This window comes from Bos grunniens, chromosome 13 (genome assembly GCF_055505025.1).
Source record: "Bos grunniens cultivar Pamir isolate PY7600 chromosome 13, Bosgru_T2T1.0, whole genome shotgun sequence".
Classification (NCBI taxonomy): domain Eukaryota; kingdom Metazoa; phylum Chordata; class Mammalia; order Artiodactyla; family Bovidae; genus Bos; species Bos grunniens.
In genome coordinates, this window is record NC_141177.1 from 29241482 (window position 1) to 29267694 (window position 26213).

Genomic DNA, 26213 nt, shown 5'->3' on the forward strand with positions numbered 1-26213 from the left:
TTTTCTTTGCAAGAAATTGCCTGAGGTTTGAGCGCTGCCTCCGCCTCCCCTTCCCATTCCTGTCTGCACTAACGCTCACCTGCGGCAGCTTGCCTGGCCTCAGTCCAAACCACTGGTCTCCCATGGGAGCGCTGGGCCCAGGTGGTTGCCAGCCCTGTCCTCCTGGCTGGCTTTGCAGCAAGGGCTGGAGTATCCAGCTCCCCTGCCCCTGTGGGGCTTTGATGTCACAGCAAAGCACCTGGAGACACAGGGTGGTCTGGGCAATCGCCCTCACCAGCGAAGGGGAGAAAGGTCCCCAGTGGGTGTCTGCCTGGGAGAGCAGCTTTGTAAGGACAGACTGGCAGTGCCCCCTCCTCTCCTGGTTAGACATGGGGCAGCCAGCACGTGGCCAGCTGGGCCTTCGTCTTCCTGAAACCTCCTGACCCTGGGCACCTGGGGCCGCTGGAGGTTCTGGACCTCCGGAGCTGTGCCTTCTGGGTTGTTCCGTGTCCTGTCCTGGGGCAGCACTTTGGGGCAGTGTGGTCCCTGGTGGGATGGTCTTAGAGCCTGTTCTCAGCTGAGTCCCAGTTGTGATGACCAGGTGGGCTTTTGCCTCTCTGGACAGCACACCTGTCAGCCGTGCAGCTATCCTCAGCACCCTGGCTGCTGTGTGCTCTCCCGCCCAGGCTCTGTCTCCAGGAGGCCAGGCCAACCACCAATTGGAGCCTGGCCAGCCCTGCTGCCTGTCTGCCCCAGGCTTCCTGGCCAAGGCTCCGGGTTGACCAGGAGACACTTCAAGGCTAGTCTGCCCAGCTTAGCTTCCTTTTTGGGAACTTTCCCCAATGACCTGTTCATCTTTCTGGCCCCTGCTTTATATACAAACCCCTCTGCTGCCACTGTGTCCAGTAATCCCACTCCCAGATGGTGACCCTGCCTAGCAGGCCCAGGCCTGCAAGCCAGATGATGGTGGCTCTCCTGGGTCCCCATACCCTGAGCTGGGCCTGATAGGAAGATAGGGAGCAGGCTTCTTGGGGACTGTCTGGGCGTAGAGCCCCTGCCCCCTGCACCTGCTCCCCAAGGAGCCAGGGAAGCTCTGCTCAGCCCTGAGGGCCCCTTCCTGAACATCAGGACTGGGGTTCTTGGGGCCATCTCCCCACTGCAGAGGTGCCACCTGTATAGGAGTGAGGGTCACAACGGCTGTGCAGCTTCCAGAAGGTTGACAGGACTCACCCAACAGGGGCCAGCCTGGCCCCATCCTTCCCTTTCTGCTGCTGCTGCTGCTAAGTCGCTTCAGTCATGTCCGACTCTGTGTGACCCCATAGACAGCAGCCCACCAGGCTCTGCCGTCCCTGGGATTCTCTAGGCAAGAACACTGGAGTGGGTTGCCAATTCCTTCTCCAATCTTCTCTTTCTGAGGGCAACTCAAACCCTGGCTGAGCTCTGACCCTGCCAGGTGGGCTGTGAGGCTCGGGTGCGTGGAACACCTGCTGGATGCAGGGACTCCTGGGTGGATGCACACGTGTGGGCCTAGATGGGGTCTGGCCGGGAGTGCTGAGGACCTGACTGGCTTGAGAACACCTTGGTGGGCTGTGTGGTTGTGTACACGCGTGTCCTGAGCACCTGTGAGCCACGGGTGTGCAAGGTCATGTGTGTCAGTGCTATCTGAGGCCGCTGGGCCAGGCGCCCTCCGCTGACCTCCACTTGGGTCTGCAGGGCCCACCTGCATCCCAGCGCCCAGTGCAGGGCATCCACCAGCTCTGCAGTGTCTGGTGTCCAGCCATGAGTCCGAAGCCATAGGTGGCTCTCAGGCCACAGCAGGTCTCGGGACTACCTTTGCCTCACGTCCTCAGACCCCTCCTGGTTGCAGGAGCACCAACCACAGGGCAGGACGGAGGCCAGAGGGGTCTCAGGCTACCTAGAGCAAGGCTGGAGAGCTGGCTGGATCCAGCAGTGCCTTCCCAGTGGCTGTGGGTCCAGGGAGGAGGACAGGGGCCTCCATGGGAGTTGGAAGGGCCTCACTCTCCAGCAGCATCCAGCCCCTGATACTTGCCCACCAGCCTCTCCTAGTCTCCAGCAAGTATCACAGCCCTCACTGGATGGTGGCCTCTGCTGGCCAGCAGCCCGAGGGCCCTGTGCTGTGCCTGCCTCCCCCAGAGCACCTCTGCTTCCAGAAGCTGAACCCAGAGGGGCCCTGGCACCCTCGGAGCACTTGGGAGAAGGGGCTGGTCCAGGTTGGGGTCGGGCGGTTCTGGGGGGTGTGTCCTGGGGTCCAGCAGGGGAGTGCTTGGGGCCTAGACTGGGTACTTTTCCCCGCCCCCACCACAAGCCTTGGTTGGGTCAGGCTCTGAGGCTGTTGGGTGGGCTGAGAGGGCTCTGGAGGGGCTATGCTTGGCTGGCCCTCACAGACTGCGGAGGGTTGTGGAGAAGGGGTAGGTGCAGAGGAGGCTGGGCAGGGCAGAGCGGGGGTGCCCTGGGCGCTGGAGAGTCCCACAAATGGCTCGGGTTTGGGGTCACAGGTCCTGGGAGGCGATGCTGGACGAGAGAGGAGGCTGTGGCTGCTGGTGTGACACTGGCGTCCAGTTGCTGCTCCAGGCTGCCACTCACCGAGGCTGCCAGAAACCCCCTGCCCATTACTCATAGCTTGGCCCCTTGGGGTGACACATGGTGACCTTGGTCCCTGAGGGGCCTCCCCATGGGTTTCTCTGGGACAGGCCCTGTGAAGTGAGGGGTATAGGTGTTTGTCCCTTGGTGCTTTGGGCCCCGCCCTGCAGGGTGATGGGTCCTTCATGCTGTGGCCTGTGTTCCCCAGCTCTTGGGAGAGACATTCTGGGCAGCAGATGGAAGAGCTGGTGGGGGGTGGGGGAAGGGGCGGAGGCTCCGGGTGGGTGGGGCTAGGCCAGAGCAGTGACAAAGGGGCCTCATAAGTCACGGCCTTCCTGTGACTGCAGTGGGACGGGAGCACACGGGACCAGGGGACGCTGCCCGGGGACAGGAGCAGGTTGGTGACTCGTCTGGAGGCTGGGTGGGCAGGGGCTGCTCGCATTAGGGGCTGCTCCAGGTGTGTGATTTGAAGATGAGCTTGACTTTCTAGAGAGGTTTCAGGGTCGGGGGAGCTGAGTTCCTGGGGGTGCAGCAGGACGGGATGCATGGGGTCTGGTGGGGGTGGGGCCTGGACCCCTAGTGTCACAGGTGGAGGAGGGCAGACACTGTCGAGGGATCCCAATCACAGCCTTGACCTCTGTGCCCCTGGAAGGGTCCCACGGAGGTTCCAGGGAGGGCAGCCTGGTTTCAGAGTGTGGAGGAGGGTCAGAAAGTGAGGTCACCAGGTAAACTGCCTCGTCCTCCAGCCCCTCCACAGCCCAAGGACATTGTGAGCCCCACCGCCAGGGGTGTGGCTGGGCTGGGGGTCCCAGGAGCCTGAGATCCTGCCCTGCGTTCCTCTCTTTTCTGTTAGCAGAGGCCTGGAGGGAGCCCCCCAGGACCCAATCCCCTTCAGGGCTTCCCCCTGACTCACTGAGAAGCCGGCTCTGGGGTCGAGAGGCTGGTGTCCTGGGGGGCGGATTCTCAGCCAGGACACCTCTTCCTGGGCTGGCAAGTGAGCAGCACACCTAGGGTCCTGCTTCAACTGGGGTCCCACCTTGACTTACTCAGGGCTGCAGGCAGGACCGCCCACCTGCCCCCACTTCCTCCCTGGTCTAATGACAAGTGGGCAGAGCAGCAACCAGGCCCCATGTGGGGCTGTCGAGAATGTCACAAGGATGGGATGCAGAAGCTGGTGGTGGGCAGGTGAAGGGCAGCTGACCTGTGGACCCAGGAAGCCCCCCAGGCCTGTTGGACACCAGCTCCTGTAGACAGGAGGGTGGGCGTCCGGAGGTGTCTGGGTGGGGCTCAGTCCCAGGCCCACAAGGGCAAAGATGAACAAACTCTGGCTTAGAGATCAGGAAGGGATGGACTGACGAACGGACAGTCAGACAGGTGGCTGAGTGGCCTCTTCTCCTCCTATAGGCTGCGCACCATGAGTGTCCGCGTGCGCCCTCACCTCGGAGTCGGCCTCTGTCTGTATCTGAGTGTCACCCTGGGGCTCAGCCAGGGACAAGGTGAGGACACGGGTGAGGGTTCCTGGAACTGTGGCTCCCGCCTGGCCCCCCCAGGCCATACCTGCCCAGGGCACAGGCCCCCCTGCGGGACCAATCTCCCTCTGGCCCTGAGCAGCTGCTGCTTCCAGGGGCTCGGGTGCTCAGGGGACAGAGACGGGAAGACAGGACAGCTCTGCCCCCAGCATCACCCTCAACTGTGTGGCTTGACCTTTGGTACTGCGGTTTTTCCTTTTAGTTGGGCTTTTTTTGTCTTATCCATTTGTTAACACAAATGTGCATTAATGCACTGTGCATTTGATTCACTCTTGCATTAGTGATTTTTTTTCATCATTCTCTGGACACGTTTTTAATTGTGAAATTTTCAAACAACAGAATCTAGAGTGAAAAGTGACCCCCCCGCAACACCCCCGAGGAGAGCCCAAGAGGCCGCCTCCAGCAGGTCCCTGATCCTTTCAGCTCATTTATGGCCACGGGCAGCACCTTGGTCAGCTGTCCCCCGTCCAATGAGGGGATGCTCAGCTCCCTATGGGGCGTGTCCCTTTCAGGGTGATGCTCAAACCCGTCAGGGAAGGCTGGGGAGACCAACCTTGGGAGGTGGTGTTTGAGTCACGTAGCGAGCCTCCTCCACACTGCCCCCCAGCCACATCCCTGGCATTTGTCCAGCTCCCACGGGTGCCGAGAGGGTAGGAGACCTCTGAGCTAGTCCTCACGGGGGCGCGGCAGGGACCTGTCACACAGCCACCCAGCCTGGAGTCCTGGCTTCTCTAACTACCTTCTTACTAGCGGCACATCCTCCTGGCTATGATTTTGCTCACAGATGATTGGGGCCTCCATCCCTGGGGCTCTGACAAGATCCCCCAAGGGGACCAAGTCAGTAAGAAACCCCAGACACTCAAGGTAGACAGCACAAGGCACCTGCAGACTCTGGGTGGACTGCGTCGGGGGGTGGTTGGAAGATGGGGGTGGGACCCATAAGTCCAGGCTGCCCTTCTCCGAGAATGGCCCTGTGTGGGGGTGCCCCTGGTTGGGTGCTGTCTCCCCAGTGCCTGCCAAGGCTCCGACCTGCAGACCCAGAAGGCAGCTTGGGATGCCCCCCCAACAACATGTCAGGGGTGCCGGGAGACAGAGGCTCTTCATGAGCTGGGCCCCCCACTCACAAGCGCCTTTTCAAGGCCCCCACTGCTGAGACATTCCTGCCTTTCAGCTCACGCTCCAGGGAGCAGGGGGCCCATCCGGAGGCCCAGCTCAGCTGCTACCCGCTCTGAAGCGGCCATTGTGTCTGCCACGGGCTCCCCCCAGGCCTGCCCTTCCCCTGTGCCCCTGCTCTGAGGGGGGCAGCCAGAAGAAGTCCATCTCTGTCCCCACTTTCCAAAAATAGTCACCCACACCAAGGAGCTGCCGGAAGCTTGGAAGTCAGGCTGTGCTGGAGGGCTCAGGCCTCCATGGCCCCTTCCTCCTCCCAGGACGGCCAGGGCACCCGCCCCAGGGAGCCCCCGCCCCCAGGCACCCCCACCTCCTGGGATGTGTGACCATGGCAGCAGGGAGTCTGCAGCTGTGTCTCCACTGCACTTCGGGGACTCAGGCGGGGAATCGGGAGGGGTGGCCGGCTGCAGCTGGCTCAGAGCCTGTCTCCACTGGGTGGGTGGGCAGTTAGGGCCACTCTGGGATGCTGGCCTGAGCCTAAATCCACAGTGCGGGGCACCCCTTATAGAGCCAGGAGGGCCTCTCTGGACAGAAGTCTCCCCCACCCAGATCTACCCGGCAGCCTTGGACTGCAAGGGGGACCAGTCCTCTTCCAACCCTGGCTCGGGGGAGGTGGGCTCCTCTTCTCAAAGTTCCCCCCAGTGGCACTGGAGTCCCCTCTGAACCTCGGAGGGGCTGAGCCCCAGAAGGGCCACAGCCTCCTCGGAACCTCAGGATGGGGTCCCACAGCTGGTTGGGGAGGTCACCAAGGAGGATCAGTCCTGACCGCCTGTCCTGCTTCCTCAGTGAGTGGCCGCCTGAGGCTGGCGGTGCTGCCTGAGGACCGGCTGCAGATGAAGTGGAGAGAGTCAGAAGGGAGCAGCCTCGGCTACCTGGTGCAGGTGAAGCCCAGGGCAGGTAGGGGCCTGCGCCTTGCCTCTGTGCAGACCGACGGTGAACACGCTCAGCACGGCGGTCGCAGTGCTGGTTCCCCTGGGCTCTGCCCTACCTCCTCGCTGTCTCCCCACTAGCACAGGGAGGTTGTGGCGGGAGAACAGGGCCCTTAATGTCCCCGCCGTGTGTCCCCACACCTGGCACGTGCAGAAGGCAGTCAACGACTTTGCAAAAAAAGGGCCCTCCCCCAGCTTAGAGTTCTCAGGGCCCTGACAGTGCCAAGCCCGAGTGGCAGACTCGCTCCATTTTAGGAGTTAAGGTTGTTTGACGTTGGGCTTCAGCTGTTTCAAGAGCTGACCTGTCCTCAGAAACCCTTACACCTGGGTGGAGCTCTTCAGGGTCTCAACCCCAAAGAATTAGGAGGGGGGATGTGCCAAGGATGCACTCTTCAGAGGACCTGCCTGTCCATCCCTCCCTGGAAGGCAGCAGGAACCCAACAGACCTGGGCTTAAATCCTGATTCCGAGCAACTGCGTGACTCGATTTCCCATCTACAAAACGGGTGGGGGCTTGTGAAAATTATGCAGCTTGAGTCACGTGAAGCACCTGGGACCTCACCCTCCTGGCCTGTGCCACCTCCCCATGCAGGGCTGGGCCCAGGCTGGGGGCTGTCCACCTTGCAGGATGTTGGACAGTGGGCAGGCTTGTGAGTCCTTCCTCTCTGAGTCCCCTTTCTAGCACCTGAGGTCCAAGAATTGCCAGGTATTCCTGACCTCTGATCAGTCGCTCCTATCGCCTCCGTGGCCGCCTCCCCTGAGAGCATGGCAGCATGCCCTTGGAATTGTTTCTTTGTTTTTAGCATAGACTCACAGTCACACTGGGACGTGCTTACAGGTTCACTGCCATGTGCTATCCAGCCCCTGTGCACAGGTGGCAGGCCCCTCCCCACGTGCAGCCCTGTCTGCACAGACACCTCCATGGTGTCCCCAGCGCTGCTCTGATGGCACCTGGAGAACTTACAGATCCCCCGGTGGACCCTGAGATGAGTCCCTCTGGGGAGGAGCACAGGCCACTCCCATCAGGTCCTAGAGAGAGACACACAGACCTCTCCCCCTACTCCCTCCCCTGGCCCAAAGGGAGGAACTAGGGGAGGGGAAAAAGGGGTGCCAGGCAGATTTCACCACTCCTAACACACATGCACACATATGCACACCTCAGGCATAAGTGCACACACGCATGCAGATACCACCCACCTCAGCTGCCTTGATCCCTCTCCCCAACCCCACCCTAGGGGACCCAGAGCAGGAGGTGATGCTGACCACCAAGACCCCCAAGGCCACTGTGGGGGGCCTGAGCCCCTCCAAGGGGTACACCTTGCAGATCTTCGAGCTCACTGGCTCAGGGAACATCCTGCTGGCTCGCAGGGAGTTTGTGAGTAAGTGCCCTGGGCGTGCATGTGTGCAGAAGAGGCTGGGAGCCCATGGAGCCTGGATGGGCCTTTGTGGGAAGGGTTGCGTGGGCAGCCCCCAGGCCTCTATCCCCCCTGCCGGGCGGTGGGGTCCTGATATCCCATCACATCTCTCTGCAGTCGAGGATCTGAAGAGTAACTCCGTGAGCAGGAGCAGCCAGAGGCCACTGGGGGCAACCCTGGAGCCCACCCCTTCCCTTGTGGGGAGCCCAGACCTTGAGCCCCCAGGGGCCCTGGCCCCAAGCCAAGATCCACCCACACTTGGTGGAGCCAAGTCGGGGGACGGTATGTGCCTGGGAACAGGGGGCAGTCTTCAGTGCCTCACAGTTTCCACGTGGCCAGGAAGTCCTCCTTCTGTCTGCCCTCACACTCCTGCACTTAAGCTTGGCTGCCCGCTCCTGACTTTACTAACCCTCTGGGACAGGTCATCTGCTGGGAATGTCCTTGGGCCCCAGTGCCTGGTCACACTACCTCGACTTCCCTCAGGTACCCCCCAGCCTGAGTGTGGCTGGTGAGGGGTAACACAGCTGTGATCCCCCCAGGAGTACCTGGTGAGGAGCAGCACCCACCCAGGGGCCCCACAGGGGAGGGCCCTGCTCAGCCCACCCCAGACCTGGAGGGGCCGAACCACGCCAGGACCTCAGCTGGAGGGAGAGGGAAGCCAGGTGAGATGGCTGGGGTGCCAGCATCTGCGGGCTTGAGGGCGGGACCACAGCACAGCATTGCCCATGAGGCCCTGCAGGGGCCTCCCCCTGCAGGAGATGTGCCTCCCCCACCAGACCTGGGATGTTTCTGATTTTGTCTCCCCCATCAGACTTGGAATGGAAAAAGACACCTCCTTCCTTAGACCTCACGTGGGGTCCTGGGGTCCAGGCCCTCTACAGTCTCCCAGTGGACTTGGGGTCTTACAGGGTGGTCTCCCCCACAGTGCAGGGCCTTGAGGCCAGAGGGTGCCTCCCGCATTCGGTGAGGGTCTCACCACACCTACCTAGCCAGGAGCCTCCAAGAGGGGGTCTGGCCCTGGCTCTGGGTCTTGGCCTGAAGACACTGTGCAAAGCTCTGGGAGCCCCAGGTCAAGGGGCATGGCTTTGTCTCCAAAGAGCTCCTGGTCCTTAGGACAACCCTCTTCACACACGGTGAGGACTCAGCCTAGAGCTGGTGGAATGAGGGGCCACCTGGCGCTGTCCATGGTGCTGACTCACCCCAGTCGATCCTCTTTGGACAGCCTCTGCCAGCTGTGCCTGGGAGCTGGTGGGTAAGGAAGGTGCAATCTCCCCTTGGACAATTGCGCAGTGACCAGCACTGGCCAGGCCAATAGAGGGTGGAGGTTCCAGAGCAACTAGATGTCCTATGAACCCCCTTTTGGGGGACTCAGGGAGGCTGGGACAGTGGGCTGAGCTTCAAGTGCAGTTTTCTAAGTCTGGTGAGACCCTGGTACCTGTCCCTCAACACTTTGCTGCCCATCTCATTTGAAGCCAGAGTCCTGCAGCCCCTTCCCCTCTACCAACCTCAGGGAAGGAGATCTTGGGGGCTGGAGCCCAGCCACAGGCAGTTCAGGGTCCTGTAGCAGTGATGACATTGCCCAACACCTCACCTCCCTCCCCTCCCACCCCAGGCAGACCCCAGTTCCGCTGCACACCCCCCATGCCTGTGGACATGATCTTCCTGGTGGATGGGTCCTGGAGTATAGGCCACAGTCACTTCCAGCAGGTCAAAGACTTCCTGGCCAGTGTCATCGAGCCCTTTGAAATTGGGCCGGGCAAAGTCCAAGTAGGTGGGTCCCAGCCCTGCCCTGTGCCCCGCTGGGGTGGTCCTCACAATTCCACTCCATACCCCCAGCTTTGAGAAGGGAGTGCAAAGTGAGGGAGGAACCAAGGCTAAGTTCTCACCCGACCAGGCAAAACTGAGGTCCCCACCTGCACTGGGGAGACAGCTAGCTCCCAGGGGGACCTTGTGTGGAAAGTGGAGCTTTGCAAACATGCCTTCCTGGTGACCTGGGCAAGGCTGTGTGTGTTCTGCCCACCTGCTGTGTGCCCACTCCCCCCACCCCCTGCCAGCCTGATTCAATATAGAGGAGACCCCTCCCCTCCCAGTCTGACTCGGTAGAGTGGGGACTTCTCCCCTTCCAGGTCTGACTCAGTACAGTGGAGCCCCCCAGACCGAGTGGGACCTGAATGCCTTTGGCACCAAGGAGGAGGTGTTGAATGCTGTGCACAACCTCCACTACAGAGGAGGAAACACATTCACAGGTCTGCCCGGCCCCAGCCCCAGCCCCAGCCTTGGCCCCACCCTCGAGGTCCATTCAGGTCTTGTCCCGTGATTAGTCTCCCTTGCACCCACAGATAAGGAGAGGCATGCATGAACCACGCCCGAGTCCTGTGTTTTCATGCCTTTGCAGAGGGCCAGTCTGCCTCGTTCATCCATGGTGAATGTGGCAAGTCGGGCAGTACTGCTGATAACAAGTTGCTCCTCTGGTCAGTAGAGGCTCCTGGGAAGGCCCACCAACAGCTTGGGGGAGCCCTGTTTTCAGCAGTCCTCCTTAGGGGAGAGGACTGCTGACCCAGGCAGACCACACACCCATGGCACAATTCCCTCCCTGATCCCCATTCACCCTGTGCACCCTGCAGCAGCAAGGTGTGGGGTGCTGGCCCCTGGGTCTTGGGTGCCTGTGAGGGAAGGAAGGGTGAATCCTTGCCCTCCAGGCACCCACAGTCTGAAGGGGCCAGGACTGCCCTGGTGGGCAGAGCAGATGGCCAGTGGCTGGTGGAGCCATCGCAGGTGGGCAGGAGAGTGTGTGGGGGCATGAGCACTCTTGCTCTCACTGTGCCCAAGGCCTGGCCCTGACCCACGTGCTGGAGCAGAACCTGAAGCCCAGAGCAGGTCTCCGTCCAGAGGCGGCCAAGCTGGTGATTCTGGTGACAGATGGCAAGTCCCAGGATGATGCCCACGCTGCTGGCCACGTGCTCAAGGATCTGGGTGTCGACATCTTTGCTGTGGGTGAGCAGCTCCCCACCCGGGCTCTCAGTGGGCATTCTCACAGAACACAGCAGGGTGGCTCCCGGCTCCCCAAGCTGCAGGTCTTGTGGCCTCTGAGCCTCAGCACCTGCTCCCGCCCCCCAACCCCATCTATGAATGGGAGGAAGAGTCCCTGCTCTGAAGACCTGAGTTCCCACCTGGACAATTGGAGGTAGCCACACAAGTTGGCGTGGGCAGCCTGGCCACTCCCTGGTGAAGTGGCCAGTTGGCAGAGTCATCTGTGGACATGTTTGTGGCCCCTCCCTGTTCCCCACACCATATGCCCTGGGGACCTCTCTCTGCTACCATAGCCAGCCAGTCACTAACTCCATCCCTTGGGAGGGAACTCCAGACCTGGGGGCAGGGTTTCTGAAAGCAGAGACCCTGCTCTGTGCCTGACCCCAGCCCCTGGGTGAACAGGACCCCAAGGAAAGCACACTGACCTCTCTCCTGGCTGCAAGCTCCACAGAGACCTGGGCAGGCATGCCACAGGCACCTTCACACCAACCTGTCTCTCATGGGCACCTGGCCAGGTGACCCCATTCCGGGGCCTGTGGGGTCTGGGGTCCTTGGGAAGGGCTCTCTGCCGACTGGATGACCAGGAGGGGCCCAGTGGTCCTGACTGCACAACAAACATGGGTGCTGAGTGGGCTAACCCTTCTCTCAACACTGCGGCAGGCGTGAAGAATGCCGACGAAACCGAGTTGAGGCTCCTGGCATCCCAGCCGCTGGACATCACCGTCCACAATGTGCAGGACTTCCCCCAGCTCGGCACACTCTCCGGCCTACTCAGCCGGCTCATCTGCCAGAAGGTCCAGGGCAGGAGCCCGCGTGGGAGCCCAGGTGAGCGACGCGGCTGGGGCAGGGGCAGGGTTGCCACACCAGGTGCAGCCCCACCAGGTCCCCTACCACTGGGCTCTCAGGACTCCCAGGACAACTGGGGAGCCCCTGTCCTTCCTGGAAGTGGCCGCCAGGGGGCGCAGGCAGAGCCACTGACACCAGCCTCCCCCTGGGCCTGGGCTCCTCTCCCTCCCACAGCTACACCGGCCCTGGATCCCCCTCCCGCTCCCACAAGGCTGGTCCTGACCCAAGTGACCTCCTCCAGCGTCCTCTTGTCCTGGAGCCCGGCCCCACAGCCGCCCCTCAAGTACCTGATTGTGTGGAGGCCTTCCAAGGGCGGCACCCCCAGGGAGGTGAGCACCGGCTCCCCAGCCCCGCCACCGCAGGCAGGGCTGGAGTAATGCCCACAGGTGATAAAATCAAGGTGAATGAGGAGCAGGTGCGGGAGGTTTATGCAACCACGGCCCCACGCACCCGTGGATGGCAGGGTTGTGCAGGCTGATGGCCCAGACCTGCTCTGGGGACACAGCTGTGCAGGGAGTGAAGGCTGACCCAGCACCCCTTCCTGTTCCCCTGCACCCCACCGACCTGCTCCTCGCGGCTCCTATTCCAGGTGGTGGTGGAAGGGCCCACCTCGTCAGCACAGCTGCACAACCTGACCTCCAGCACCGAGTACCTGGTCTCTGTGTTCCCCCTCTACAAGGCTGGCGTCGGCGAGGGCCTGCAGGGCCTGGCGACCACAGGTGTGTGCGTGAGCTGAGGGTTGTAGGGGCTCCCCCCACCTGCAGCCTCCCCTTGGAGCCCGGCACCCTCAAGGCGGTCTGAACCCAGGCAGGGTACCACACCCAACAAAGGCCGAGTCACTGGGCCGCTTTGACCCTCAGTGTCCTCTTCTGAGCACAAGTGACATCCTTTGTATCACAACCCTAACACACAGGGACCCATCACTGTTGCTGCCACACTGTGGAGCTCCCACCCTGCCTGGCCTGCAGTTCCCTCAGGACTGCGTGAGACCCGCCACCTGGCGGCTTTATTGAGATACACCCCACAGTCACCTGTTCACAGCGGGTGATACTGTTGTTTTCCATATAGTCCCATCATTGTGCACCCGTCACCCTGAAGGGGGCCCCACACCTTAGTGGTCACCCCAATCCTCCCCTCCCCCACAGTCCCTGCCGACCCCTGATCTGCTCTCTGTCTCTGGGGTTTGCGGATCCTGGACCCTCCATCTAAATGGGACCACACAGGCTGTGGCCTCTTAACCCCAGGCCACGGCCCTCTCACCCTCAGGGCAGGTGGCCTTAACAGAAACCTGCGGGGCGGTCCAGAGTGAAATAAGTTCCAGGACTTACAGTCAGTTGTCTGTCCTCCCCTACCCCTGCTGGTCTTCCCCTCTCTGTGTCTCCATCTGGACACACCTAGCCCGCGCCTACCAAGGGACTGACAGGTGTCTGTCCTCCCCCAACTCCCGCTGATTGATAGGTCTGATTTCTGCCTGCTGCTGCATTTTTAAACTTTCTGCTCCCGTCTCCCCCAGCACCCCTGCCCCCACCCCAGGCGCTGACCCTGGCTGCAGTGACACCCAAAACTGTCCGCCTCACCTGGCAGCCCTCGGCAGAGGCCACCCAGTACCTGGTGCGGTGGTCACCTGCCTCCCCCAAGGGCGAGGAGGAGAGGAGAGAGGTGCGGGGCACAGATGAGAGGGGGGACGGGCACGGGGGGAGGAGCATAGGGAAGGGAGGCTGGGGGAAGGGGGCAGGTAGGGTGGGGCCAGCATGAGTGTCCCTGCAGGTGCGGGTGGGGCGGCCGGAGGTGCTGCTGGATGGCCTGGCCCCGGGCAGGGACTATGACGTGTGGGTGCAGAGCCTTCGAGGGGCAGAGATCAGTGAGGCCCAGGGCATCCGTGCCAGGACCCGTGAGTGGATCCCGCAGGTTGCTGCCTACTCTGGTTCCCCCCAACTTTCCACGGTGGGGGACCCCAACCCTATCCAATAGTCCCCCAACCCCGGCTGTCGCCTGCCCTCCCCTGGTACCCATGAGGCAGTCCTAAGGCCTCGGTGTGCCCTGCAGCCGCCCTGACCACCCCCAGACACCTGAGCTTCTCAGACGTGAGTCATGATTCAGCCCGCGTGTCCTGGGAGGGCACCGCAAGACCTGTGCGCCTGTTCAGGGTCAGCTACATCTCGGGCAAGGGAGGCCACTCGGGACAGGTGAGAGCAGGCCTGCATGTCCGGGGAGGGGGGCGATTTGTTCACGGGGACCAGCGCTTTCAGCCTCCCCGACCAGGCCCCTGAATTCAGGGTCAGTGGATGTGACCGTGTCTCCCGAGGCTCAGCCTCAGCAGTGCAGGGGGAGTGGAAGGCAGCTGACCCCACCCCGGCCCTTGTGGGCCCCAGTCCTAGTCAGGGGGGATGAGGCAGAAGTGAAGCAAAGAATTGTAAGAATCCTTACATGTGACAGGCTGGACGGGGTGTGCTGGGGGAGCAGGCCCTGAGAGGTGAAAACACCAGTGTGTTGGGGGAATGGGCAAGACCCCACCCAGGGGCACAGATTCCGCTCCCGGTCCCCTCTCTCCAGTCTGGGAGTGGTTGTGGGGGAGGCCTGGGTCTCCTTCTGGCAGGAGCTGCCCTCCTCAAGCTGCCTGTGTTCCCCCCCACCGCAGACGGAGGTTCCTGGGAACGCCACCTCAGCCATCCTGGGGCCCCTCTCCTCCTCTACCACCTACATGGTCCGCGTCACCTGTCTCTACCCTGGGGGCAGCTCCTCTACCCTGACCGGCCGCCTGACCACACGTGAGTGGCAGTCGGGATGGGGTCCCCAGGCCACCTCCCTCTGCTTCCCTCAGTGATTCAGACCAACACGAGTCAGGTGAGGGCGAGTACCTGGACAGGTGTGGTGGTGGGACCCGGGACCAGTGCCCAGCCCGCAGCCTGCCCTGGGAAAGGGGACCGCAGGCACCGTGAGTGGGGACTGGGGGCCGCTCTGCCACCCCAGCCTCAGTCTCCCTCTTCCAGGGAAAGTCCCCAGCCCGAGCCAGCTGTCGGTGACAGAACTGCCTGGGGACGAAGTCCGGCTCGAGTGGGCGGCCGCGGCGGTGTCCGGCGTGCTTGTCTACCAGATCACGTGGACGCCCCTGGGAGAGGGGAAGGCCCGTGAGGTATGGGGGGAGTGGACCCTCCCCACCCCAGCTTCTCCCATGAGCCTGGCCCCCAGGGAAGGACACCTCCCCCAGGTGGACACCAGTCCCTCTTCTCCACAGATTTCTGTCCCGGGGAACCTGGGCACGGCCATCCTGCCTGGCCTGGGGAGGCACTCAGAGTATGAGATCACCATCCTGGCCTACTACCGGGACGGGGCCCGCAGTGACCCTGTGTCCCTCCGTTACACCCCCGGTAGGTGGCCCTGCTCTGCCCCAGAACCCCCGACTCCGTGGGCCTGACAGGCAGCCCCTCCAGTCCTGACCCTGCGAGTGGGCCACTGGGTCCACAGAGCCTCCCTGAGCCCTCCAGGCGGGCTTCCCTGGGGTGGCCACGGGTCCAGGTCACTTGGTGTGACACCGCACCCGAGGTGGTTCCACAGCTGGCCTGGTGGCCCTGTCTGGGCCATGGCCACTGGGCTGCGTGGTGGGCATGGTGGGGGCCGTGGAGTGGGAGGGTGGCGGGCATGGTGCAGAGTGGAGGGGAAGCGCTGCCATCTGAGATACCCCACGCCTCATGCTCCCCCGCAGTCAGCCGGAGCCCACCCTCCAACCTGGCCTTGGCCTCAGAGTCGCCTGACAGCCTGCGGGTCAGCTGGACGCCCCCGAGCAGTCACGTGCTCCACTACCGGCTCTCCTACGCGCTGGCCTCAGGCTCTGGACCCGAGAAGTCGGTGGGTCTCCCTGGAGCCGGGGAGGCCATCGCCCCTCACGGGCCACCGCATCCTGGGCTTGGGGAGACATGTCCCATCCTGCCTGTCGAGGGGGCCACTCTTCTGCGATGTGACCCACAGACAGGGAACCAAGATGCCCAAACTAGCGGAGATGCTCAAGTGACCATCTTCACCCCACCCCCGCCCAGATCTCCATTCCAGGACCCGGGAGCCACGTGACAATCCCTGACCTGCTGGCGGCTACCAAGTACCGGGTCCTGGTCTCAGCCATCTATGGAGCAGGGGAGAGCGTGGCGGTGTCTGCCACAGGCCGGACGGGTGAATGGGCGCCAAGATCCCAGATCCCAGCAGACCCTGGCCAGGCCCAGGACCCTGGCAGCCTGGACGTGTGGGCCCTGTGACTCCCAGATGTACCCCGCATTGCAGAGCTTAGCGAGAGACCCTCTGGTGCAGGATTAAGGCCACTGCAGTCCAGCTGAGCATGTGCAGGCTGGCATAGAGGGAATCGTGGCTGTGGCTGGCCTGCAGAGGCCCGGGGCGGGGGACGGGCGGTGTTCTTCTGGGTCTGTGTCCAGGAGGTTCAGGGCAGATGTGCAGCTTGTAGGAGTGGGAAGCCGGACACATGCCACAGACGGGCTGGCTGCAGCGTAGCCCAGGGCCCACTCTGGGCTGGCCCCGCCCCTGGGGTCTCAGTGGTCCTTGAGGTCCCACCACCCCCAGGCCAGGACCCAGCTGAGAGGAGCCTCAGTATCTGTTTGCTGTTCCTGCTGCTCCTTTCGAAAATCAGACAATCAGACAATCAGAACAGAAGGCCCTTTAGTCAACCACCCCAGCTTCCCCCCGTGTCCCCTCCATGGTGTTGCCCAGTTTTGACTTGAATACCTCCGGGGACAGGGGCCTCACTACCCAGGGCTCAGCACCTTTCGTCTTTTGGGTGGCAGGGAGCCACTTCCTGCCCTGAGAGTCTCAGTTCCCGTCCACACTCATACGTGAACACTCAGAGTGTCCACACAGTGCCTGGAAGTGGAGCAGGCTGGCTCAGCCTGGCCCCAGGACAGTGTGGACCCGGGCACATCCACATACCCAGGTCTCTCCCGGCCTGCACCTAGGGCATCTCACCTCTCGACGCAGACCCTGTGGGAGCACCCGGCCAGGTGCTGTCTTCCTGGGGGTTGGACACTGTCCCTGTCCTATCCCTGAAGTGTGGGGACCACAGGGCAGGGCATCCAGCCACAAAGGGCCCCTCCCCGCTGACCCTTACCCCTGTCCCCTCTCAGCAGCCTGCCCGGCCCTCCACCTGGATGGCTCCCTCCCAGGTAGGTCCCACTCTGGCGTGGCAGCTGCTCCCCAGCAGCCCCCACCCACTCTTCCTCCTCTGGGTCCTTGTTGGGGGAGGGCGGCCTGGGTTTGGAGTCAGGCAGTCCTGGGGCCCGTGGGTCCTGCGTGGCCTTTGTGAGCCTGTGCTGACCGGGAGGTGGGCGGGCGAGGGGCTGAGCCTGGGTCCACAGCATCACATATTTACTGCTTGGGTCTGAGACCCTCCCCGGAGAGAAGGCTGACACGTGGGCCCCGCGTGGTCAGGGAGATCTGCCAGGTGGGGGCAGCTAGTAGTGAGGGCGGGGGAGCTATCTTGGTAGCTGGGTCTCCTGAAGGATGTCCAGAGCTGCTCAGACCAAGCTGCAGGGCCGGCCGAGTTGGGGTGGGAGTGGGATGGGCGAGGGTCTGGGCACTGAGACTTGTGGGGAGGTGATGGCTGTGGGCATGGTAGGGCCAGGTTGGTGCTCCCTGCATGTCCTTCCTGAGTCCAGGATAGAGGGAAGGGGGGACCAGACCCCTGAGGCCTGACGTCCCTGCACTGTCTCTGTGGCTCCCACACTCCCCTCTCACCAGAAACCTGGTTTTCTACTCTGCCTCCTACTCACCCCCACCTCCCCTCCTGTCTGATGGCGCCCCCCTCCCAAGGCTTTGACCTGATGGCGGCCTTCGGGCTGGTGGAGAAGGAATATGCCTCCATCCGCGGCGTGGCCATGGAGCCCTCGGCCTTTGGCCCCACCAGGACGTTCACACTCTTCAAGGACTCTCAGCTGACCCGGCGGGCCAGGTGGGAGCTGGGGCGGGCCAGAGAGCAGGAGGACACCCTGGGGGAGTCAATTGGGCAGACTCCTGGGGGCATACGGACTCCGGGAATCCGAGTTCCACAAATTAATAAATCTCCTGGAGGTGGGGTGGGAGGGCTTTCCCCAGGTGGCACTTCTGGGCAGGGGCCACCACCTTTGTCTCCCTGAGAACTCCAGCTTCCTGTGTGCTCTAATTTGATCCTGCAAATCTGCACATATCCGGGGTTTGTGAGAAGCCACTGCTTTGTGACTCACCATGACCATGGCTCGGATGGCCCCCGATGTCTGATAATCACCCCACTTCATACACAGAGGTGTCTTTAACCACACGTTGGAACTTCCACATGCACAGCATAATATTTCTTAAGTTAAAATGTTTTAAATTGCAAAGGCAAATCACGTGCTTTATAATATTGATAGGAATTTGAAAAATACAAATTGCAACTCTGGGGTTGCAAAGAGTGGAGGGCTCCCAGGAGCTGGCAGAGAGTAGGAGCTATGAGGAGAGAATGTGGGGGAAGGGCACTGGAGAAGAACCAGCATGTGCCAAGGGGATGGCCTCCTGTCCCTGTGGGGCCGTCCTGGGGGTCCCAGGCTGCTCCTGTTGAGACCCAATAGGCCAGGAGGAGAGGGGAGTTCCACTGCTGACACTCCCCAGCCTGGCCTCGAGGACCCCACTCTCGGTCCCCAGGGTCCGACCTCCTCTCGGGCCTGCGGTGCCCCTCCTGTTCCCTACAGCGACATCCACCTGGCCACCTTGCCCCCGGAGCACACAGTCGTCTTCCTCCTGCGCCTGCTCCCTGAGACGCCCCGAGAGGCCTTTGCATTGTGGCAGGTGGCAAGCGAGGACTTCCAGCCCATCCTCGGGGTTCTGCTGGACGGTCAGTTGGAGGGGCAGCAGTGGGCCAGGTGATGCTCTGGGGGGTCCTCTCCCGCCTTCCGCGCAGGGGTCTCATGTGATTCTTGTCGCATCCCCCAGCCGGCAGGAAGTCGCTGACCTACTTCAACCGTGACCCCAGGGCCACCTTGCAGGAGGTCACCTTTGACCTGCCTGAAGTGAGGAGGATATTCTTTGGGAGTTTCCACAAGGTACTGGCAAGTCCTGGAAGGACCACCGCTCGTGCCTTCCTGCCTGATACCCTCGGTGCTCCCAGGTTCTGGGACAGACCCCCACTGGGCTCTGCAGGACACAGGCTGCCCTGTCACCATGGCACCCCCCAGAATGCAGGAACTTTGCTCTGCCCTGGATGCCCCCACCCTAATCTGGGTCAAAGAGCATCCAGCCCTTGCTCCTGGTCCCGCAGCCCCTGGGAGGGGCCGTGGGGGTGTCATTGTACAGAACAAAACTGAGGCCCTGTGAGGGGTTTCAGGAGATGTGGGGTGGTCAGGACCCAGACACAGCCCCGGGAATGGTCCCTGCCCCTCCCTGCTCCGGGCCTGGCCCTTGGACATGGAGGGAGCCCATCCTGGCTGGGGCCCCGGGGAACCTCCTGCTGTCTCCCAGGTGCATGTGGCCGTGGGCCGCGCCAGGGTCAGGCTCTACGTGGACTGCCGGAAGGTGGCCGAGAGGCCCATCGGGGAGGCCGGCGGCCTGCCTGCTGCCGGCTTCGTCATGCTGGGCAGGTTGGCCAAAGCCCGGGGCCCCCGGAGCAGCTCCGCCTCGGTGAGCCAGACCATCTGGGGCTGGTGGGCCCCTACCACCCCCTGTGACAGCCACACCTGACCAACCCCACCCCTCTCTCTTCCTCTCCGAAGTTCCAGCTCCAGGTGCTACAGATCGTGTGCAATGACTCGTGGGCAGAGGAGGACAGGTGCTGCGAGCTCCCAGCATCGGTAGGTGGCCAAGTGCCCACTGAGGGCAAGAGTCTGGGGGTAGACAGGCCATCCAGGTCATCCGGAAGAAGTGTGGACAGGCTTCCTGGAGGAGGTGACCCACAGGGCTGGAGCTGGAGCTCAGGGCAGCTGGATGGGTGTCCTGGAGGCCCTGGGGCAAGGAAAGCTAGAGCAGGCCAGGCAGCCCCCAGCTCCAGGGTGGCTGCTGCCACGTACTCAGGGCCACTGCCCTTTTCTGTGGGCTCAGGCACAGGAAGGGGTCCTCACTGACTCCCCTGTGTGCCCACACTGGGCTTGGCCCTGCCGAGGGCTTGCAGGGAACGAGAGATGGCATCCTGTCAGCAGGCCTGTACCAGGCAGCCAGGAAGGTGGCGGCCAGGACCAGGTCCCCACCCTTTACCCCTCGCCTCCCTGGACCCTGGAGTCAGTGCAGACACTGAGCTCTGGGGTTAAACAAGAGGCGAAGAGGGGGTGCATTTAATGGCGGGGGTCTCCTTTCTCCCAGAAGGAGGGAGAGTCCTGTCCTGCCTTCCCATCTGCCTGTGCATGTTCCTCACAGACCCCTGGGCCCCCAGGCCCCCAAGGACCTCCGGTGAGTCCCGCAGTTCCTCCCTGGGGTAACCAGGGACTCTGGCAACATTTCACTGCCAGTGGTGATGGATATGGTCCCCTCCCCAAGCCCCAGCAGATGTCCCTGGGCCTGCCTCACTGATGGTCAGAGTTCACGAGTGTCCTGGCTGCCTTGTCCACCCCCGGCCCTTGAGTTCCCTCCTAGAAGCCCCTTCCTTCCCACTGCAGCCTTCTCCTGAGCCAGCCCCTCTCTGGTGTTGGAGCCCATATGTTCCCCCTGGGAGTGGGAGCCTAGCCCATCAGGCTGCAGCATGGTGCTGGTCATGGCCTGGCCATGAGTCACAGCTCCAGGCCTGGGCCCCACTGTGGGGCAGGCCCAGACCCTCTGGCTGCCTGGAGGGTGCAGGACCCATTTCGGCTGGTGGTCCACAGACCTCTCCAGGGAGGGGCCAGGGCTGGAAGCCATGAGCCCATGTGTGCGGTAACCAGTGACTGTGGGGAGGCGGGCCAGGAGGCACTGGCCCCCGGAGTCCCTCCCTCTTCTACCATGAAGGTGGGGACTGGAGTCCAGGGCACTGCCGGGGGGGGGCCAGTGTGCAGCCCGGCCTTAGCCTTGCTTGTGCCTCTTCAGGGCCTCCCCGGGCGGAACGGAGCCCCAGGAGAGCAAGGCTTCCCAGGGCCCAGGGTGAGTCATGGGGCATCCTGGGGGTGGGTGCAGGAGTGAGCGCCCCGCAGTCCAACCCTAGGCAGGAGGGGGACCACAGCCTGGGCACCGTGTGACGGGCAGTCTTGGGCGCCGGCCGGGCCACGTGTGCTCTGCCCTCCCCTGTGTTTCTCCCTTTAGCCGCTCCACCCCCTTGGAAGTTGCTGGCATTTTATTGTTGGATGCATGTCTTCGGGCCCCGTTCGACTGGCTTTTCTCCTTCATTCGAGGAGCTCTAGGTTTTCTGGGAACCCTGTGCCCTGAGCTGTGACTAGTGTACCGAGTCGTGGTCTCCTGACCTGGCTTATGATATGTGTGGCAGGCAGATTTAGGATCCACTTTGTCTTATCGGCTGTGTCAGCTGTGTGGGTCTGTCTCCACGGCTCCTGACTCGCTTTGTATTTAAAGGCCTTCCCTTAGTCTGTGAGGACCACCTCCTCATGGGCCTTGAAGTGCTTCTAGCACCTTCCAGCCTGGAACTGTGGTTCCTCCTTCCTCCCCAGACCACTGCCCCTCAGTCCTCTATTTATTGAGTAGCCATTCCCCCACCCCCGCCACTTCAAATGCTGTCTAATCACATCACCAGCTTTGCACGGAGTCCAGAATCCAAATAGCTCTTCAGACACAGGAGCAGCCACCGTCCTGGCAGGGATGGGTCCAGCTCTACATCCTCTCCCCTAAACCCCCTGTCCTCTCTGTGTATTGTTTTTGGGCCCCATTTCTTACTCAATTACCTTATTTGCAATTGTTTTTTAATTTCATATGGTTTCCTTGGACTTTCCTGGTTTTTATTTACAGCACCTGCGAAAAATCATATCACTGTCTCCTTTTCAATTTTCTCTTTCTTTTTAAAATTTTTTTCTTGCTTATTTCTCTGGTGTGGGTGACACTCCAGAGTTTGTTAAGGAAGCCCGGTGATAGCAGACATGTCCATGTTAGCTTCACAGAAATGCTTCTGGGGTTTGCCCGTTGAGTGTGGGGCCGGCCTGGGAGCTGAGACAGATGGATTTTGTCATGTGATAGTCAAATCCTAACCTTATTTTATTAGGAGACTTTAAAAATCAAGAATGGGTGTTAAATAAGATTTAGTGCCTCATCAGCTGCTCTGAACACAAGCAAATCGTTTTCCTTTTTGGAGCTATTAGTTTGGTGAATGATTTAATCTCTCTCGAATGCTGAACTCTTCCTGCTCCCGCTAGAAGCCGGCATGGTCACTGAGCCCTCACCACTCATTTAACAGGCTGCAGGCTTCTGTGTGCTCATGTTTTATTTAGGATTTTCACATTGATATTCGCAAATGGGAATGCCTGTGGTTTTCTTTATAGAATTTGGTGCATTGATATGCTTTAACTCTCAATTATTTGAAAGCATTCTTTAAAAAAAAAAAAAAACTGCAAATCAAGCCATTTAAATGGTGTTGGTGGCCTCTGTCCCTTAGAGGTTTGGTAGGATGTTTTGGTGTCTGGGGTTCAGAGCTCTGTGACTGGACTGTCAGAGCTGGCCCAGCTCCTAGCTATAGAGTGGGGTTGCAGCAGGACCCTCTCAGGGTGGGCCGTGAGGGTGAAGATGCCTGTGTGTGGGCGGGTCTGCCCCCCGCCCTGCCCCCGCCGACCCAGGGCAGGATCAAAGGAGGGGCTGTAGGAGGAGCCATGTGCCTCCTCAGCCCCCATCTCCCATGTCTCCAGGGAGAGCCCGGGCCACCTGGACAGATGGGACCCGAGGGTCCTGGGGGTCAGCAGGGGTCACCGGGCACCCAGGGCCGCACCATCCAGGGACCCGTGGTAGGTGCTGCATCCCCCCGCCCTGTCCCCCCACCCCCTCCCCTCGCCTTCCCGCCCAGTCCATCTTCCCCCTCCAGGGTCCGCCAGGGGTCAAAGGAGAGAAGGGGGACCATGGACACCCCGGCTTGCAGGTCAGACCATACTGGGGATGCAAGGGCTGTGTGCTTGGGACAGAGCTTCCTCCTCTGGGTTGGATCTCAGCCCCAGCCTGGCCGATCACCTCTGTTCTATTTCAGGGCCACCCCGGCCTCCAGGGCACCCCCGGGAAGATTGGCATCCAGGGACCGAAGGTGGGAGAGAAGCCTGGCTGAAGGGTCTTGAGATGGAGGCAGTGGGGGCTTCCTTCTCTGCCCCACCCTGCCCTCTGCATGGCCTGGCTAGTGGGGAGGGGAGTATCAGCCCACACTGACCGGGGGCAGGTGCAGTCACTGCCCAGGGCGGGGCCAGGCCTTGAGATGGGCCAGCTTCAGCCAGGCACAGGCATGTACCCCCCATAGCTGTGGGTCTTGGTGATCATCATGGGAGGGGCTTTCAGGGGTACCAGCCCTGCCCCCGCCCACCCTTCCTTTGCCCTCAGGGAATGAGAGGCCTGGAGGGGACTGCTGGACTGCCTGGCCCCCCAGGCCCTAGGGTAAGCACTGCCTCCTCTGTGAGCCCTCCAGCCCTGCACATCCCACTGGCATCCCTCAAGTTTCCTTGAGGCTGAGCTGAACATGGTGACCCAGGGAGGGCCTCTCTCTCCCGGGCTGGGGCAGGGACTTAGACTGCAGTGGGGTGTGTGTCCTGTGCTCAGGAGCACAGAGGTAGCCCCCTCTTATCACCCCACCAGAGAGGTTGGTAGGAAATGCATTTGTGCAGCCCCCAGCCTCGCCTGCACCCTGACGGCACACAGCAGGAAGATGCCTGAGCCCCTAGTTGGGCCTGGGAAGGGCGGACGGGTGGGTCTGGCTCCCTTCCCACTAGAGAGTGGGGGCAACCCCCTCACTCGGAAGTAGCTTCCTCCCAGCCCAGTGTTCCCAGAGGTCCTAGCTGAACTCAGAGCCAGGGAGCTGCTCTGGGTTGGGGACTAGGGCCAGCAGCCCAGACCTGGCCAGGGTCTCCTGGGCTTGGCCTCCCTGGTACCTCACTGGGTACCAGGGAGGCCAAGCTGCCCCTCCTGCAAGAGGCCACCCCTGGGAGGCCTGGCCTGCAGTCACACCTGGACAACTGGGACATATTCCTCTAGAACCAGTGCCAGTGGTCAGGGTGGGCCGGGACTGCCCTGGGTAGGTGAGGAAAGCAGGGCCTGCTGGGTGGGTGTGGGGCTCAGCTGGTGTGAGGCTGGGGACAAGCTGAGGAGTCTGATCTTGGTTCAGGGTGGGGGGACTTGGAGGGAGAGGCCACCCCCGGGGGACAGCCACCAAACCCAACCTCCCACTTTCATAGGGCTTCCAAGGTACTGCGGGGGCTAGGGGCAGCAACGGCGAGCGAGGACCCCCAGGGGCCGTGGGGCCCACAGTAAGTCCCCTCCCCACCCAGCCCAACAGCCAGGGGGGCTAGTCGTGTGCACTGATGCCCAGGGGTGCCCAGCAGCTGGTACATTTGTAAAGCTAGGCTGACACAAAGCTTAGAGCAGAGGGAGCCCTGGACTGCCCCCTGCCAAGCCCAAGACAGAGGAGGGGGACAGGTTGGGGTGGGGCTCCCCAACTTGGGCTCCAGGGGTCAGGGTGGCAGCAGATCTGGCCTGCAGGCTGGGTGGGGCCTGAGGACAGGGAAACCTAAGTCGGCCGGCTGTCTCCCTCTTGCAGCAGCAGAGGTGGGTCCTCTGCTCTCTGGGGACTCCTGGGTCTCTGGGCAGCTGTGGGGTCCAGGCACTTCTCCTTTTCCTCCCACTCAGGGACTGCCAGGGCCCAAGGGGGAGCGAGGAGAGAAGGTGAGTGTGCAGAGTCTGGGGTCCGGGCCGACCCTGGGGGAGCACGGGGAGGCACTGACCCCCACACTGCCTGAGCCGTCAGCCACATGGCCTGTCCTCCCTTGCAGGGAGAGCCACAGTCCCTGGCCACCATCTACCAGCTCGTGGGCCAGGCTTGCGAGTCCGCCATCCAGAGTGAGTGGCCCTGCCTCCTGTGGTGCCCAGTTCCTCTGTCTTCACACTGGAGGGAAGGGAGCCCCGTGCCGGGTCATTGGTGCCCCAGCCTCGAGCAGTTCTCCTGGGCCGCTGCCTCCGGGCAAGGCAGGGAGCAAGGGAGGGTCTCCCAACCCCCACTGACATCTTCCCCCGCCCCCCAGCGCACGTGTTGAAGCTCCATGCCTGCACCCACGAGAGCACCCGGCCCCCCATGCCCATCTTGGAAGCCCCCAGGGCCCTTGGCACAAGGAACAAGGCCCGGCTCCCTGGAGAAGGGGGGCATGGTGGCCCCCACCCTGGGGACAGAGGTACTGGGGGAGGGGTCTTCTCCAGTCCTGGGGCTGTGTGCTCTGAGTGGAGTGGCCATGGGTGAGGGGACAGGTCCTCTCAGCCCACACAGACCTGGGGCTGCCTGGCTGCCTAGGGTCTCCCAAATTCCCCTTCCCCAACCTCCCAGGAACCCTGAGCTTAGGGCCACTTTCCCCTCCCCCACCCCTCCCCGCCCTTCCCTCTCTCCTTGCTGGGACACAGTGGGAGGCTTGGTCCAGTGACCTTGTCATGATCCGTCCGTGTAACAGGGCTGCGGCTGCTCACAGCTCAGATGCTGAGATGGATGGACGGGCTGATGAGGGGAGAGGAGCTCACAGTCTTGCTGGTGGGGGTGGGGCTGAGGTTGGCTGGGGGACAGTTCTGCACCCAGGTGGGTGAGAGAGGACGGGGGAGGGGCAAGGGACCCACCCATAGCGCCTTGCCCAGGCCCACACATTTGTGGAAAGAGAGGGGTCCCTGCCCCCCAGCACCCACCACAGTTCCCCAGACACGGCCTTTGCCGTAAGCGCCTCGCTAGTTTGTACCCGCTGTCCAGACAAGGCTGGCAGGTGCTGTCATGACGCCCTCCCCAGCCCCCTCCCTCACCCCCACCACGCTAAACCTCAGCCTTTGAGATGAAACAAGGATCAGAGCCTGTCTGAGGTCAGGGACCGCCAGCCCTAAACTTTCAGCCTCAACTTGAGGGCTGGACCTGCTGCCCCAGGCCCCAGGGGGTTCAGGACCCACCTTTCCTGGGTCAGAGCAGGGCCCCCGAGAAAGGAAGGCAGTGCCCCCTGCACCCCTCACTCAGGCACATCCTCCTTCCCCTTGGGGAAGCCTGGAGCCCTCAGTAAGACAGAGCAGGCAGAGGTGTGGGCAGCCTGGCGTGTGGGGGCCCGTGGGCCCTGGGGGAGCCCAGCAGGACTGCAGGAGGTCCTCATAGGGCTCAGCACCCCGGGGACACCTGGCCAGGCTGGCGAATAGGGGCTGGGGGCCCAAGGGTCAGTGCCCGGAGGAGCACGTTCAGATAGAGGGCTCACTGTCCTACTGGCACCCGGGGCCTGGTGCACATAGCATCATGTCTGATGGTGTCAGCTGTCCACCAGACCTGTCAGCCTCTGCTTCTGCAGGACGGTCCCCCTGCTGCCTCAAGTGAGCCCGCATGTGCCCCTGGATCCTGGACACCCGACATCCGACCCCTGGAGCAGCTGGAGAAGAGGGTCCAGAGGTGCAGGGGGAGGAGGCGGAGGCCCGCCTGGAAACCTTCCCTCTGTGCATTTCCTGCTCAGATAAACATGCATGCTTGTCAAGGGAGGCGGCTGCTCATTGCCGGGGACTCCCCCATCTGCCCATCCCCCACTGAGTGGAGTCCCACCTTCCCTCCCTGACCCGCTTCTCAGAGACAAGCTGCCATTCGTCCTTGGTCGTGAGGATCCCTCCTCCATGGTC

General features: G+C 62.2%; 1 protein-coding gene across 1 annotated transcript; it reads left to right on the top strand.

The window, feature by feature from the left end:
• Nucleotides 1-77: 77 nt before the first annotated feature.
• On the top strand, nt 78-26074 carry COL20A1 (collagen type XX alpha 1 chain). The gene is made up of 36 exons (XM_086331061.1): nt 78-4076; nt 6066-6176; nt 7443-7586; nt 7740-7904; nt 8162-8284; nt 9235-9393; nt 9749-9868; nt 10452-10616; nt 11313-11477; nt 11673-11827; nt 12088-12217; nt 13012-13157; nt 13266-13389; nt 13545-13684; nt 14137-14266; nt 14489-14631; nt 14734-14866; nt 15202-15344; nt 15533-15662; nt 16622-16660; nt 17307-17445; nt 18200-18342; nt 18441-18550; nt 18966-19124; nt 19217-19294; nt 19800-19886; nt 20496-20549; nt 22253-22348; nt 22426-22479; nt 22585-22638; nt 22926-22979; nt 23774-23845; nt 24225-24260; nt 24368-24434; nt 24617-24763; nt 25895-26074. Exons 1-36 carry the CDS (start codon nt 3995-3997, stop codon nt 25918-25920), a joined length of 4023 nt encoding a protein of 1340 aa, XP_086187187.1. The 5' UTR covers nt 78-3994; the 3' UTR covers nt 25921-26074.
• Nucleotides 26075-26213: the final 139 nt, after the last annotated feature.

What these genes read in the sequence shown, in the direction of transcription:
- COL20A1 (XM_086331061.1), top strand. Translation starts at nt 3,995, where the DNA reads ATGAGTGTCCGCGTGCGCCCTCACCTCGGAGTCGGCCTCTGTCTGTAT. An exon ending in CCCGGAGCAGCTCCGCCTCG is followed by an intron (nt 19,125 to 19,216) that starts GTGAGCCAGACC and finishes TCCTCTCCGAAG; the next exon opens with TTCCAGCTCCAGGTGCTACA. An exon ending in ATGGACACCCCGGCTTGCAG is followed by an intron (nt 22,480 to 22,584) that starts GTCAGACCATAC and finishes GTTCTATTTCAG; the next exon opens with GGCCACCCCGGCCTCCAGGG.